General features: G+C 38.6%; 4 protein-coding genes across 4 annotated transcripts; 2 read left to right on the top strand and 2 right to left on the bottom strand.

The window, feature by feature from the left end:
* Positions 1-5,359: 5,359 nt before the first annotated feature.
* Positions 5,360-6,338, top strand: LOC126629904 (WUSCHEL-related homeobox 7-like). Its single transcript, XM_050300051.1, has 2 exons — positions 5,360-5,757; positions 5,930-6,338. Exons 1-2 carry the CDS (start codon positions 5,415-5,417, stop codon positions 6,124-6,126), a joined length of 540 nt encoding a protein of 179 aa, XP_050156008.1. The 5' UTR covers positions 5,360-5,414; the 3' UTR covers positions 6,127-6,338.
* Positions 6,339-8,118: 1,780 nt separating this feature from the next.
* LOC126629899 (26S proteasome non-ATPase regulatory subunit 7 homolog A-like) lies at positions 8,119-11,828 on the top strand. Its single transcript, XM_050300045.1, has 10 exons — positions 8,119-8,450; positions 9,241-9,333; positions 9,416-9,497; positions 10,090-10,186; positions 10,278-10,353; positions 10,498-10,556; positions 10,730-10,852; positions 11,059-11,116; positions 11,214-11,299; positions 11,426-11,828. The coding sequence occupies exons 1-10, from the start codon at positions 8,264-8,266 to the stop codon at positions 11,495-11,497; spliced, it is 933 nt and encodes a 310-aa protein (XP_050156002.1). The 5' UTR covers positions 8,119-8,263; the 3' UTR covers positions 11,498-11,828.
* A 138-nt stretch (positions 11,829-11,966) lies between these two features.
* On the bottom strand, positions 11,967-12,924 carry LOC126629903 (uncharacterized). Its single transcript, XM_050300050.1, has one exon. It carries the CDS (start codon positions 12,865-12,867, stop codon positions 12,115-12,117), a length of 753 nt encoding a protein of 250 aa, XP_050156007.1. The 5' UTR covers positions 12,868-12,924; the 3' UTR covers positions 11,967-12,114.
* Positions 12,925-13,411: 487 nt separating this feature from the next.
* On the bottom strand, positions 13,412-15,229 carry LOC126629895 (uncharacterized acetyltransferase At3g50280-like). Its single transcript, XM_050300042.1, has one exon. The coding sequence runs from the start codon at positions 15,128-15,130 to the stop codon at positions 13,640-13,642; it is 1,491 nt and encodes a 496-aa protein (XP_050155999.1). The 5' UTR covers positions 15,131-15,229; the 3' UTR covers positions 13,412-13,639.
* Positions 15,230-15,735: the final 506 nt, after the last annotated feature.

The following is a 15,735-nucleotide window of genomic DNA, read 5'->3' as shown; positions in this document are numbered from 1 at the left end:
TCTTGACTGAAGACCTGGGAGATTACTGTTTATACCATATTTAGGGCATCCGTATTTAGATATCGTACAAATACTCGGGGGACTTAAATGTAATTATGTAATAAAGGAAGAGGCAAATATGTAATAAGTGAGGAGCCCTTATCTATAAAAGGACTCCTCACCCTCACAATTAAGAGAGGCCAATTCCTAGGCCGTCAGAAGCCTCACTATCTCCCTCAGAGGCTCTGACTCTCTTTTCCTCACAATACTCTCACAAATATAATATCAGTGTGGACGTAACCCAAACCTTGGGGTGAACCACGATACATCTTGTGTTATTTATTTTTTTGCATGATTCACGGTCGAATTTACGTTGTTCCAAGACCTCCGATTTTGTGCATCAACACAATTAACAGAAAGGGTTTTTATCACAAATGGTCCCTGACATTGATCAAACACATTATTTTGGTCCCTGACATTGAAAATCAATAGAAATGGTCCCTGACATTGATCAAACACATCACAAATGGTCCTTCCGTTAAAAACTCTTTGGGCAATTTTCAAAGCTTCGTAACTCAATCGTTTCTTAACCAAATTCGACCCATAATATATCAAAATGAAGATAGGAAAGTGTAGAACAAGATTATACTATTTTGAAGCCTAATGATTGCCAGAGATGGCTGGAAATTATCCTCAAATGTGACTGATCCGCAGAAAACTGGAAAACTCGCCAGAAACTGGGTAAGTTTAAACGTTCATAACTTCTTTAATAGTTAATGAAATCGAGTGATTCAAAAATGAAAATCATACTTCTCGACGAGGCGAAGAGAATGATATCTTTCTTGATGGCTAACTCGCCATAGTTTGGCCGAAAAAGGGCTCGGAATTGGCTAACTCGAAAATGGTTATCCAATTTCTAGCCATTTTCCGGTCAAACCATGGTGAATTAGCAGTCAATAAAGGTACCATTCTCTTTGTCACGTTGATAACTATGATTTTCATTTTTGAATCACTCAATTTTGTTGAGTATTGAAGAAGTTATGAATGTTTAAAGTTTACCCAATTTCCGGCGAGTTTTCCAGTTTTTCCGCGAACCAGTCACATTTGAGGCTATTTTCTGGCCATCTCCGGTAACCATTGGGCTTCCAAATAGGTATAATCTTGTTCTACACTTTCCTATCTTCATTTTGATATATCATGGGTCGAATTTGGTTAAGAAACGATTGAGTTACGAAGCTTTGAAAATTGCCCAAAGAGTTTTTAACGGAAGGACCATTTGTGATGTGTTTGATCAATGTCAGTGACCATTTCTATTGATTTTCAATGTCAGGGACCAAAATGATGTGTTTGATCAATGTCAGGGACTATTTGTGATAATAACCCTAACAGAAACTAACTAAATCGCATATATATTGAAAAAAAATTTCCTTTTGAATACAAGCAATTTTAATTTCCACTATGATTTAAACTCGTGACACAATAGATTGAAGAAAATAACTCTAATCACCAGAGCAATACTTGTGCATATGCATGATCATAATTGATAACAACCAAAATTATGTTAGTGGGTTAACTTGAAACCTAATAGTCTAATGATTTTGGCCTTTTGCCATTCATGAGATGTTAGGTAGCAGGCAACTAGTATATATGATTGGATCCTTTCCCCCCCAAAATCATATTCTCTAATGGATGAGGATCTCTTCGGATCCTCTTCGCAAGATTATAAGGATCTTCACATTTTAGCCGTTTATCGTAAATCGTACGGTTAGTTTTCGTTAAGTATTATTTTTGTTTAATTTTAAATAAAAAAAATTCGAATAATTTCTGACTGCATGATGTATAGTAAATGATTAAGATATGAGGATTCCTAGAATTCTTACAATTTGGATCCGGATAGAATCCAAATCCTTCTCTAATATCGTTAAATATAAAAAATAAGGGTTTGACATGAGTGGGGTTGGCTTTTGGCCTTTTTGTCTGGGATGATGGCGGTGAAGCTTCCACTGCAGCAGCAAAAATGGAAGACAAGAAAGTAGAAAAGAAGGCAAGATTTTTAGGGGACGGCCTAGATTTTACGCGTGCCCTAATTCTAGCTTATTACTTATCGAATCTCACATTCACCATAACATAAACACCTTATCGACTCTTTTTCCAGAAACATTGTATCAAAAGGTTTATATTTAGGGTTTATAGCTTTGTAGATAGATTAGATAGATGGACAAACACAAAAGACAAACAGAACACCGTGGCACTTTTACCAACCTCACCCTTCCAAGTTAACTCTCATTATGGTTAACAATACTGGCTTAGTTTCAAATGTTTTGTTCTAAAATTTGGAAGTTGGGTTTTTCAGTCAAATGTTGTTAGTGAAATGCTTTGATCGAGAAGCATGCGTTCCTTAAGATAATCATGTTCTTAAACACTAAATCTGTTGAGAGAGCATGAGAATGTCACATAGAAGGATGAAAGTTTAGTATACGATCTTAAAAGTTTTAAGCTTCTCCACCCGTCGCTATATGATTTTGCATTGGATATTTTCATTCAAACATGGTATCATAGTCAAGATTGTACAGGTTCACGTCTCACCTATTAAGAATTGTCTACATGTTAGACTCAAAAGATGTCATGGGCAATTGAATATATTTTATGTAAGGATGTGGAGTGTTGTCTGGCGTAAAAAAGTTATGAGTGACTTTGGGTTCCTTTTGACCCCAAAATAGTTCATTCTATATCATCATGCAACCATAATTCTGTATATAAAATTCTGATTCAGCCAATGCATGTGCATGATTATAAAGAATAAAATATTTTGACAAATACAAGTCTAGTATAAAAGTTTAAAAGAGATTTTGAACTTGTCTAACCATTACCTAGGTTAGGAACTCTCTGTTCTAGCAAATATTATTCATCTGCATAAGCAGAAAGAGGGGCAAAAGTTGCTTCCAAAGGAGACATGTTCGAGATGATGATGATCGTGGGTTGGCACTTACCCAGCCAAATGCGAACCCTAGTGCTTATGCCAACCCAGCAAAAATCCTAGTGCGGTATTACCAGGATTAAACAAATTAAATAAACCCATGATCTATCCAAATTTGGTATACATCCTGATGATCATATATATTATCACAGTCATCACTCACTGACCTGTTACCTGCATAGCCTATCCACTAATGAGCTAGATTACTTAGTTTGGCACTAACTAATTAAAGAGTCCTAGGAGTTAGATAGAAGACCACATTCACAGACAGCAGTCAGCAAACTATTGTGCCAAGTACAAACAGACAAATATTTTACTCGTGAATGTGAACATCATCGGGAATTGTTGAAAGTGCGCAACACAATTTGGCCACACTGCTCTTCGATCTTGACTAGCAATTACCAAATCATATATTATATACTATTCAAAATCTTGAGAGATCAAACCATGCATGCTCGAAGACTTTTCTTGGGATTTTGTCACAAACGTCTGAATTAAATGGATCATGAACCATTATCCTTGTTTTGAAGTAATCAATAAGGTTCTAAATATTACCGTTTAGTTTAACTTTTATTTATTTATTTATTTATTTTTTACTTATTGAAATAGATCTCGAGTTTGAATCTTCTTTTTTTGCAAAAAAAACAAAAAAAAAAGAAAAAAATACAAAATTTGATAAGATTAATAGCATGCATACACTCCATGATAAGATTCATTCTATTTGATTATTGGCTTTGTTTGATTAATTAGTTGCTCATGGTTATGTCTATTTGCTCCTCTTAGAATTGATTGATCCACTTATTTTCAAAACCCTCCTCTAGCTACTAGCTAGGGTTTCTTTGATCTACACTTTGTCGTACACTCGTTTATCAATGAAACTTATATATGTTCATTCGCAAAAAAGAATAACATGTGTTACGTAAATCAGTTCCTCTTTTCTTCTTGACAGTTCAAACTTACAAACTCCAAATACAAAAATAAATCGCATGCAAATCTCTTGGAGTATATATCATGCTTATAACCATTGTTCAAACCTTCTCATTCAACATAATCCCCGTGTAGGGACAAACCCTAAAGTACAAAACTTCACCTACACTTTTGATCACTCCCAGAATTCGATAGCCTGCTATCAAATGAGAAGTGCGTTTCTAAAATTTTCAATATATATTTCGAACCCTAAAGCAAAAGATGAAGCAAACCAAGTGACTGGAAAAAGGGGGATGTAGTTGCTTATGACAGGAGGCACATGACATAACAAAATCCAATATGTCTCCTCTTCTCTTTTACCTTTTTGGCTGGTCATGAGTTGTCTGTCCCTCCTGAACTTCAATTTTTGGTGGCTTTATTGTCGCTTTGTTTATGTTCCCACTCTGCACATCCTTAAAAGGAGGTTTACGATTTCCCCACCCTATTTGACTGAGCTGTGATCAGTCTTTAGGGTCAACCAAACTCTGTATCTTTGTCAGTCTGCTGCGATCAAAACCGTCCAATCCAAATCAGACAAAGTGTATATGACCTTTACCAGACACCAACTAAATTAACTATGATGCTTGGCCTTACTCACATGTCTTAATTATCTTGGACTTACAATATTAATTCTGGATTGTTTGGAAATGATTCTTTAAAAGGTACTTCTGCCAAGAAGTAGGACGAAATATTTAAGAAACGTATGCAAGCGTTTTTTAAAAACACTTAAAAATACTTGCTAAAAAAAACACATACATAATAAGTGTTATTCTAAAACGATTATTTTTTAGGAACTTTAACGAAAAATTCTTGGTATTGTTTACTTTAATGAAAAAACATATTGTTACACTAAAAAGTCAATCTTGGTACTATTCACTTTACCCTTTATTTTGTCTTTATCGTTAAAACTTAAAATTTTTAAGATATGTTCATTTGTTTTCCTTTATTTTTTTTAAAGCACTTTCAAACTTGCTCTTATGTACTGTTCCATAGCATGAGAATTATAAAATTGAAAAGCACAAAAACAAAAGACCGAAAAAATCTATACTGTGCATATGAACTCAAGAACTATATACAAACCCTAAAATTATATTTTAGTGAAAACTTTCATCTTGTCTGCTCGCCGACCAATGTTGAACATTGGCAGCTTTCGCGCATGTCCCTCTATTTCTAATTTCTCTCTCTCAGCACAAAAAACCGGGAAAAGATAATTAAAACCGAACAAATCCACATAATTATTCAATCTCAAATTCCCTAAAAACAACGGAGACAAATGTATAAACAAAGTGCTGATTTCAATAAATCAAAAACCTTTAAACAATAAAAGATGTAGCGCAAAAAAATTGTAATAATAAAAAAACCAATGGATCCACTTTAGGGTATTATATATGCACACGGGTTCACACTGTTTTGAGTGTAGAGGCTCAGAAAAAAGAAGTTCCTGAGGCAGCAGCAAAGACCGGTTTTGCTTCTAGCCATTTGAAGCTGAAATATGGACGATGGCATGTCAGGGTTTTGCATTAAAGCATCGAGTTTTCGCAGTGGTGGTGACGGTGGTAATGGTAATAGTGGAACCAAGTGCGGGCGTTGGAATCCAACTATTGAACAGGTTAAAGTGCTGACTGACCTGTTTAGGTCTGGACTCCGAACGCCGAGCACTGATCAGATTCAGAAAATCTCCTCTCAGCTAAGCTTTTATGGAAAGATCGAGAGCAAGAACGTCTTTTACTGGTTTCAGAATCACAAAGCCAGAGAAAGACAAAAGCGGCGTAAAGTTTCTATTGATGACAAGGATATCATTCGTCGAGATCAGGAGAACAAGCCGTCTCCAAAACGTACGTTAATTAATCATTAGCTGTTAAAATTTTATCTTTTTTGATGTTCTTCACTTCAGGGTTTTCTAGTATGCACCGGAAGTCTTGGCCGCACATCTAATCATGAGTGTTCAAACTCTCGGTTAATATTTTTCTTTGCTGAAATCGTGGTTTTATGTTCCGTTCATTGCAGAAATAAATCAGGTTTCGGAGCCGGTGAGAGTGATTGAGACCCTTCAACTTTTCCCGATAAACTCTTTAAACGAATCTGAAGGAGAGAAGCTGAGATTTCATGCAAACGAATATTGCAAGGAGGCATCAGCTTTTACTTACACTGTTGGGACAGAAATGGACCTTCCACCTTTGGATCTGCGCTTAAGTTTCCATTAATTTACATGCTTCAAATTTATGAGAAAATGAACGAAAAAAAGAAGCTCCAGCTAGCTAGCTAGTAGCCATGGCTGCCATCTGTAGAATTTAGGGTTTAGCAGCTGGCATGAAGGGTGAACAGAAAGGTAAGGAGGGAGAGATAGAGGTTGAAAAGTTTACGCAGTATTGACGCTAATTTGAGTTGTTGAATTAAAATATTGGAAATTCTTGGACATTCTTCTCTGCATGTGCACTTTCTTGTTGTTATTAATTTCTCTGTGATTTACTCTGTTGGGTTTCTTGTTTGTATGAATGGCTTGGAAATCGAAACTTTCTCTTGGCCACATGAGAAATGTCTCCTTGGGCTGCAAAATTGTGAATGGAATTGCTACACTTGGCCCTGGTCATATGACTCATATACCTTTTACTTACCTTGGTTTGCTGCCACAGCCTCATTTTATCCTTATTAAGTAATGGCAACTACCAAAACTATTCTTAAATTTCATTTGGAGATTCTAAAACTGCTCTTTCATGCAGATCTGAGCATATTTGCATTGTTTTCTCGGATGTATTCTCTTTTATGCACTCGAGTTTAAATTCTCTCTTCACAATTTGAAGTAGATTAAAATATAATATTGTCGTTTAGCAAAATTGGCCATTCATGAATAACTTAAAGCTCTAAGGTCGGTTCTGGAATCTCATTCATTGAAAGTAGTTTTGGAAGTTGTAATAATAAATAGTGATAGCATGGGAGTAATATTCGAGCTTAAAACCTATTTCAATATTGAAACAAGAAGTGTGACTCTTCTAGTTCAAATTAAAGGGGAGTGTATACAACTTGTTTACTTCTTATTTACCCATGACATTTCAAAGAGTGAAATTGTCGTATATACTATCTGTCATTTTATTTAGGGAAATTATAAACACACACTTTTTTTAACTTCTCTCACACCCCTATTTAATCTTGTCCATTGTTTTCGTTTGATTCATTTAATTCAATGATCAAAAGCAAAGAGAAGTACGTGAGAGACTAAACAATGCGTGCGAAAATCATCATCATTTATTCATACGATTGAAGAACACTCTAGGTGGTCCGAACCACTTACAAGTGGAATTACAGATATGGCCTTATGCAAGAGGAATTATGGATATGGCCTAATAAGGCCATACAACCATACTTGGAAACCTGGAGTCCCCATGTTTAATTTGCTCACCTTGGCTCACCCAAATAGTCTTCCTGTGTGCCTTGCTTATGCCCCATAAGCCCGGGCGGACGTAAGAACCTCTACTCATGTAGGTACAAACTTCATTGCAAAGGTTCCGCTCTTTTGTAAATGAGTTGGACAATCTACCTAATGTGATTGTGGGTCGTAAGAATTTCACCCTACCATGGAATGGTTTTGAGAGGAGCACGTATGAGTACTCTGATGCAAGTGTCAGGGCCATAACAATAACATGAAAGAAAAAAAATTAAGGCTTCCGGCCAAAATGATTTGTTTTTAGCATGTCGTTGATAACTCATCTTTGTGTCGTTGAAATTAATGTATATATTTTTGGTATATAATCGTCGATATTTTAATTTTGATCTCCACAGAAACTGAGACTAATAGTAGAAAGTGACTCTTTTATAATCGAAACTAATTTTTATTTCAACATTACTTTAGCCAAAAGCCCAAAAAAAAAATAAAAGAAAAACTAATGAAAATGGCATAAAAATTTTGAGTTTTAACGATAAGGACAAAATAAAGGGTAAAGTGATGGTACCAGGATTGAATTTTTAGTGTAAAAATGTGGTTTTTCGTTAAGTGAACAGTACCGAGAGATTTTCGTTAAAATTCTTAAAAATAAAAGAAATAAAAACAATTTGCAAAAGGCCCAAAAGCAATGTAGTCCACCGTAATAAAGCCCATGAATCGTGGGCTCAGCTGTCACAACATGGGCTTTGGAGCCCAACTCATTGCTCCAAAAACAAACAAAAGTATTTCACATATAATATTACCAGGTTCAACCGAAAGGAGAGAGAACAGCCGAGCAAGCACGGAGCTTTTTACAGACAAATTATAGAGAGAGAGAGAGACAGGTTTCCTGCAGAAGAAGCTAACTCAAAAATTGCCGCAAAAAAGCAGGAAAATTCAGAGAAAGCGGAAGAAATCCAGCAATGGATGTGATCAAAACGCAGCAAATCTCGTCGAGGCCGATCGAGAAGGTGATAGTTCACCCGCTGGTTCTGCTCAGCATCGTCGACAACTACAACAGGGTCGCCAAAGACAGTCGCAAGCGCGTCGTCGGAGTTCTGCTCGGCTCGTCGTTCAAGGGCACCGTCGACGTAACCAACAGCTACGCCGGTTCGTTTAATTCTCGCTCTTTTACTCCTTCTGCTTCTCGGCTCTGTGTGGATCTCGTTTGCTTTTATTTATTTTTAAATAATTTTTTTGAATTTTCGATTTTTTTTTATCTGATTAAGGAAGTTTTGAATTTGAATTTTGCTCCGGCTGTGGTGAATTATTGTTTGCTCAGTGAGAAAATTGGTCCTTAGGCTCTATATATTTGCTGCTTTGAGCTTGAAATTAAATTGGCTGAACTAATTTATCTTGCATTTGTATGCTGATATATGAATTAGTACTCACGTAATTTAGACCAAGTTTCAAAATTTAGATGTAGAAAAGGTAAAAGTAATGCAATTTGATAATTCGTATCGGTTTGAACTCGGAGGTACTGATGTCTTTGAAGCATAAATGTGCAAATATTTGTGCTTTATTTGCTTTCCGAATGCGTAGACCCGTGCAATTTGGAGATGTATTAGTGTATGTACGGCACGATATGCTTTCTATTTCAGCTTCCTATTGCATTGTAGGTTCCTTCGTTGCTAGTCTCTATACATGCGTTCTTGTACTGTTTTGACTTCGAGTATTGCTTATTGGTTTTCCGAGAGATTGTGATGTAGCGTCAGCCTCGAATTACATGCTTTTACCCTTAAATTTAACTTGTTAGTTTGGTTTGTGCTCTTATTAACTAGAAGATTTCTTATTTTGCCTTTCCATGTTTTATTTTATAATTTTTATTCTAAAACCTTTTATGTTTCGAGTTCAAGCACATTACTTTTAACGCATGTAATACATGAATTTCTATTCACAGTGCCGTTTGAAGAAGATGACAAGGACCCAAGTATCTGGTTTCTTGATCACAACTACCACGAAGCCATGTATTCCATGGCGAAGAGAATAAATGGTACTAGTCAAGACTATATCTCTTATTTCCAATACATAAATTATATGTTATGATGTAAAGATTGACACATCATTTTTTCCAGCTAAGGAGCATGTTGTGGGATGGTACAGCACAGGTCCCAAATTGCGAGAAAATGACTTGGACATTCACGGTTTATTTAATGAGTAAGTTTATCAACTCTATGCAAACAGTGCTACTTGGTCCTGAGATTCCATTAGGCTATGAATATCATGAATGCTTCCTATAAGTTATAACAAGTCTGGTCAACAAAACTAATTTGAGGGACTTCATGGAGATAAACTGAGACGTGTAAGGTTCATATTGCTCACACTGAGATTGGAGAAACTAAGTCCTCCATTGACTAAAACTAGAAGAAGCAAAAGGGCACTTCTTCCGGTTCTCCCCTTCTTTTTTTTTATCTCTTTACTCCTCATTGTGTTATACCATTTTGTTGGTGTAACTTGAAGTTTGGTAAAAACGGTAACTAAGATGGCTGAGATTATGGAAATTTTGAGGTTGTGCATCAGTTATCTGTAAACTATTGATGGTTGGTTACGAAGAAGCACTATACCTGTAGGTTGCATTTAATAAAACAGTTGAAATATTCTGGCATACTTATTTACTTTTTTATCTCTATCGTGGCGGAACATTATTAAATTTAGCATTCATCTACAGGCACATACTTCCCTTTCTTATACTTTCGTTAATAATTATCTTTTTTTTCCCCCTATATCATGTTTTCCTTTTGATTTTCAGCTATGTTCCAAATCCTGTCTTGGTCATTATAGATGTCCAACCTAAGGAGCTGGGAATACCCACAAAAGCTTACTGTGCTGTTGAAGAGGTTAAAGAGGTAGAATCACAATTTTTTTACATTGCTTTTCTTAACTTGAAATCTGGTTTTAATGCTACAAACTTGAATTAACATTTCGGTATGGGTACAGAATGCTACCCAGAAAAGTCAGAAGGTGTTTGTTCATGCGCCTTCTGAAATTGCTGCCCATGAAGTTGAGGAAATTGGTATGCCCTCCTTTATTTTAACATTGATTGGAATGACTTCTAACTTATTGCATTCACATTTTAATTTTTGCTTTCCTTTGTGTGTTGGTGTGTGTCAATTTGATCCTATGTATGGTTTTTATTTACCATTTTTCCCTTTAACAGGAGTGGAACACTTGCTTAGAGACGTAAAGGATACAACCATCAGCACTCTTGCAACAGAGGTTCGGTTTTATTAGATTTTTATTTAGCATTTTCTCTTTTTATTCACTCACAAACAGACATGCATGTCTGTGAATATGGATGTGTGTGGACCGGTGTATGTTGTTGAAATGATTAGAGTTTCTTATGAGTATAACAGGCAATACAAAAAACTTAGTATCCTATCCTTGTACAGGTTACAGGGAAACTCACAGGTTTGAAGGGATTGGAAGCAAGACTTAAAGAGATTCGGGGTTATCTCGACCTTGTTATTGATGGCAAGCTCCCATTAAACCACGAGATATTGTACCACCTACAGGTCTGGCTTTGGCTTACCATATACATATTACAAGCCATAATCTGATATCTCTCCATCTTTTATGAGGTTTTGGTGCAAGTTTGATCTATATCTAACTTTTGTAGCTCCACAACGAAATATGGTTCTTCTATATATTTGCCGCCTATTGACAATTTCACTGTCAAACTCGGTACTTTTTCTTATTTCACCATTCAAAATTCTTGCAGGATGTGTTCAATCTACTTCCAAATCTTAATGTTTCTGATTTGGTCAAGGCCTTTTCCGGTAACCAACCTTTCGCATAAACCGCTTTTTGGTTAGATTTGTTCTTGTGCAAATGCTTCTTTTGTTAGAGAGTTCATGTTCTTGTTGTCATGCGCAGTGAAAACAAATGATATGATGTTGGTTATTTATCTTTCATCCCTCATCCGAAGTGTTATCGCGCTTCACAACTTGATCAACAACAAGGTGAGATGCATTTCCATGAATGTATTACTTTATCATTAGGATTCCTCTTTTACATTAATACAAGGGACGACATCATTCTTTGTCTGCTCATTACGATTTTATTGTGAAAATTTTGGATTATTTCAGATGCACAATAAGGAGCACGAAAAGGCAGAAGACTCTAAACAAGTCGCTGTATCAGCTGCGGCTGGAAGCTAGAAGTATTTAAGTTCGGCTCGGACTTTTGAGCAGCGTCATCGTTGGAAGAAGATAACTGATGCGCTTGATGGATTTCGAGTTTGTTTTGGAGGGATGCATAGGACATGCCTCATTAGCAATCAACCTAATCTCTAGCTATGCCCCAGACGATGCTCACTTCTTTCGAACATATGATTTTCGGGTTTTCGAGCGATAATGGAGATACTCGTCTTGTATTCTAAAATTTCCGCTGCTTTCCTTCTTTCTTTTTCCTTTGTTGACGCCTTGTTTCAACCGTGTTAGTAACCTAATGAATTTGGAGCCGAAATATCGATCCTTGATTTTCCGTTCATTTATTTCCAAACGCATAGCGTTTGAAGTATTCAGATTCATGATTTCTCGTGCGTTTACGAGACAACCAGTGCTTAAAAAGTATAGGGGTTTTACATTACGATTCGATTTTGAATGTTTCTCAATCTGAGAGCATCAATAGAAAATAAGTACGTTATTGAATTAAGTCGAAACAATTACAAAATCAAATTCATATGTTTCTCTGAGTAATTTTTGGAGGGTACAGGATTTGAAGTTAAAACATGATGTTAATTTGCAGATGTTAGTTTTTTTCTTTTCTCTTTCACTCAGTCTTCTTCTTCTTCAGTCTGAACCGCTTGCTGGAACTCGGCATCCATGACAACCCCATCCATAACATGCACCACGCTCGCCTTCCTCCTCACATCAACCCTCTCCGACCGAACTCCGTTCACCATCACCGCCCCGTCCTCCTCCTTTGACAACCACAGCGTAAACCCAGATATCGAATCGTACGACAGCTCCTTCCCAATCGGCACACTGTCCGAAGCAATACTCCTCGGCACCGTCGAGAACCCCAGCACTCGCGAAATTATCGCGTACGTGTCGTTCATCTTCTCCGGCGACAAGCTATCCTTCCATCTCAGCCGCAGATCGCGCGCGAAGGCCCTCTCCGAAGGGAGGAACACGGTGAAGGGAAGATCTTCCGGCAGCATTTCGAGCGTCATTTCTCCGAATTTCCCGATCGGTAATTTGTCGTTTTGTGAAGCTTTTCGGCTGGTTTTTGTGGCGGCGTATGGTCCGATCGGGATGTCTGGAAGCCGCAGGATTGAGATTGTGAGGATTAAGAAACAAGAAATCGACACGAACCCGAATACGAATACAATCGGGTTTCTGAGAATCCGGGTTCTGCTCATCGTCTGAGGTTCAGGACGGTCGGGATCTGGGGACGCGGCGGCAGGGAAGGCGTTTGATTCAGCCGAGATGGAGTTGCTGCTGAGGTCCAACTCCAGTTTCCGGCAGTCGAGAAGTTGAGACGAAGGCTGAAAAAGCCTGAGATGATGAAAGAATTTTAAAAGCATCGAGGTTGATGCGACGTCGTATTCTCGCTGGACTCGGTGAAGAAACTTAACATCAATGTGGCCCAAACATTGGCCTCAAAACTACATCTAAGGTTTGACTATAAACTGGTTTACTGATTGACACATAGTAAGTTTATAACAACAAAATTAAGAAAAGTTACGTTTATAAAATGTATAAATCAATGATTGACGCCACAGAAATAATATGCTCGTCTTTATCCTAGTTGACTATCGTACTTTGGGATATATGTAGGTCTTGAAGGGAAAAAAGAGTTAAAAATTGTAAAGAAAATTAGTACACATCTAAAATGACATAAGTAAATACTTATATTGCAAATAAAAAGAAATTCACAAATAGACAGCAGTACATTCCTCCCTTTTGTTCTACCAGACCAGATTAATCACCCCCGTTCAACCCAATCCCACATCAGCACCCAGGGCCCCGTAGTAATCCAACGGTCATTGGAGACTACTGATCGAATTTCATTCTTTGATCAACGAGAAATTTTTCAATGTGACTAGAACGTGCGTGATAAATTACGTGTTTTTATATAAGTAGTGTAAATTTTATTTTTTAAATTATTAACTTTTTAACACATATATTCTACTATTTAAATACTAACGCGTAATATATTATCCCATACTCTGATCACACCGAAAAATCTCCCTTAAAGAAATTTTTCTATGCGACTAATCCTCCCAACATTCACCCACATCCTATCTTTTTTCCTCCTTTTAAGCTTTAAACAAAATATAACGTCATTTTACAGGCTCAGCTGGACACGTATTGCATGAACTCAGAATCTGTTTCGAGACCAGCCATTGCGTCAGGCGCCAAAACCACCTCGAGGTCAACGCTGCCACCTCCTTCCCTCCCCGGAAAAGCCGATATCTTCCCGTCGAACTTATTCGCCCGCCCGCTCCGAATCGCCATCGGCCGCCCCCACCCGAAATCGTTGTCGTACATCGGGAACCTCGGCGAGCTTCCCATCGTCATCATCGCACCGTCGAAGTTCCCAAGCGGGAACACCCGCGGGTTCCGTTCCCAATCCTCAATGACGCCCCGCACGCCATCGTTATCGTGCGCCTTCACGCCCTTGTTCAGTTGCTCCGCGCACCACTTTGTGTCGTGCGACAGCACCTCTCCCGCCGTCGCGTACGTCGGGATGCTCTGAATCGCGTTCCCGAAGTAGAATGCGTCCAGTTTTGGCTCCAGCCTGTGACGGCAGTTCACCGCCATTCTGAACGTCGTCGTTTGGGACGACGGCAGGTTCCTTGCGCGCGTCACGGATCGCCAGAGCAGCGCGCAGAGCGACTGAAACGACGAGATCTCCGCCGTAGTTTTGGAGTTCGCGTTCGAAGTTTGGAACCAGTTTTCAATAATTGACGTCACTCTCGCGCCGTTATCGTTGTTTTGGTAGGGGTCGTTACTCTGCTTCCCAAGAATCTCGACGGCGCTCAGCAAAACGTCTTCGTTTTCAGACCATTTTTTGTTGTTGGTTCGGGCCTTGAGCTTCTGTATAGCTTCTCTGCTGAAGCAGAAAATTCTCTCGCGCAATGGCTCGTCCACGTTGAATGTGACTTTCGGACCGCCGTCTGGGAATCGTAGCACTGCAGGCGAGATCAGAACCGAGTTCCGGCTGAAGTCCGGCTGCCTCGTGATTGTCAATTTTTTATAGTTATAATTCTCATTCGGTGATAGTGAAGATGCTCGGCAGAGCTCTGCGAAGGTGTTGAAGAAATTCCAGAAGGAGGTGCCGTCGGTGACGGCGTGGTTGACGGAGCATCCGATAAAAACGGCGTCGTTGAGCTCGGTTACCTGGACGGCCAGGATTGCGTTGTGGTGGCCAGTGTAGCTGATGGTCCTGTCGAAGGCGAACAACTCCTTGACGCAATCGGGGACGTCAGCAGGGCCCAAAACATCTCGGATTGAGAGACTGGGGGCGGACGCGTGGATGAAGTCGGCGCCAGCATCGTTGCAGGTGATGTACACGTGGCCGGTGGAATAGGTGGTTAGTCTGCCAGCCAATGGGGGGAAGCGGGAGAGGGTTTGGGAGAGGGAGGATTTGAGGAGGGGGATGAGGGTGGAGGGGATGATGGGGTAGGGAGGGAGGGGGAAGAGGAGGCCCTTCTGGATGTAATGGCAGGAGAGCATGGGGAGGTCGGAGACGGAGAGGGGGAGGTCGTCGAGGGAGGAGGGCAGGTCAGGGAAGACGGTGCATTTGGAAATGATTAGAGACATGGGCGAATCGGAAGAAGGCATTCTTTGAAATTTTTGGGGATAAAAAATCGAAGAATTGTTGCTTCGTCTTCTTCTTCGGAGGATGGCCAAGTCTGTGTAGGTTAAACTGGAGTAGTGGGGAGGAGTGAGGAAAAGTGTGGGAGTTGGGAGTGGTATTTATAGGGTGGGATTGGGGATTTGGGTTCATGAATGTGCTTACGTACGATTTGTGGTTTAACTGATGTTCCCTTTTGTTATTATTTGCTGATTTGGCTATCATGGACTTCTTAATTTTTAATTTTTGTGTTCCATTAGTGTGTGTTGTGTGTGTGTGTATCTGATGATACATTGACTATGGGCTGTTTGGGGTTACTTCTAAATATATTTTTTAAGGAAAATGCTCGGAATGTTATATTTATGTTTATATTGGTATAATATTTGATTTGATAAGTAATATGTTTATGCTATGTTAATTAATGAGTTTTTGGTATTGAATTTTAGTCGTATCAATCATTTGTCATATTATATGGTACATTAATGTAATACAAATATATGGTAACGCAACACATGCGTAGAAGGGATACAAACGTATACCTTGAAGAACAAAGTTTTCTAAATCCATTAGAGTTTAAGAGAAAACCCAAAGG

This window comes from Malus sylvestris, chromosome 7 (assembly GCF_916048215.2).
Source record: "Malus sylvestris chromosome 7, drMalSylv7.2, whole genome shotgun sequence".
Classification (NCBI taxonomy): domain Eukaryota; kingdom Viridiplantae; phylum Streptophyta; class Magnoliopsida; order Rosales; family Rosaceae; genus Malus; species Malus sylvestris.
This window is presented reverse-complemented; position numbering and strand designations above follow the sequence as displayed.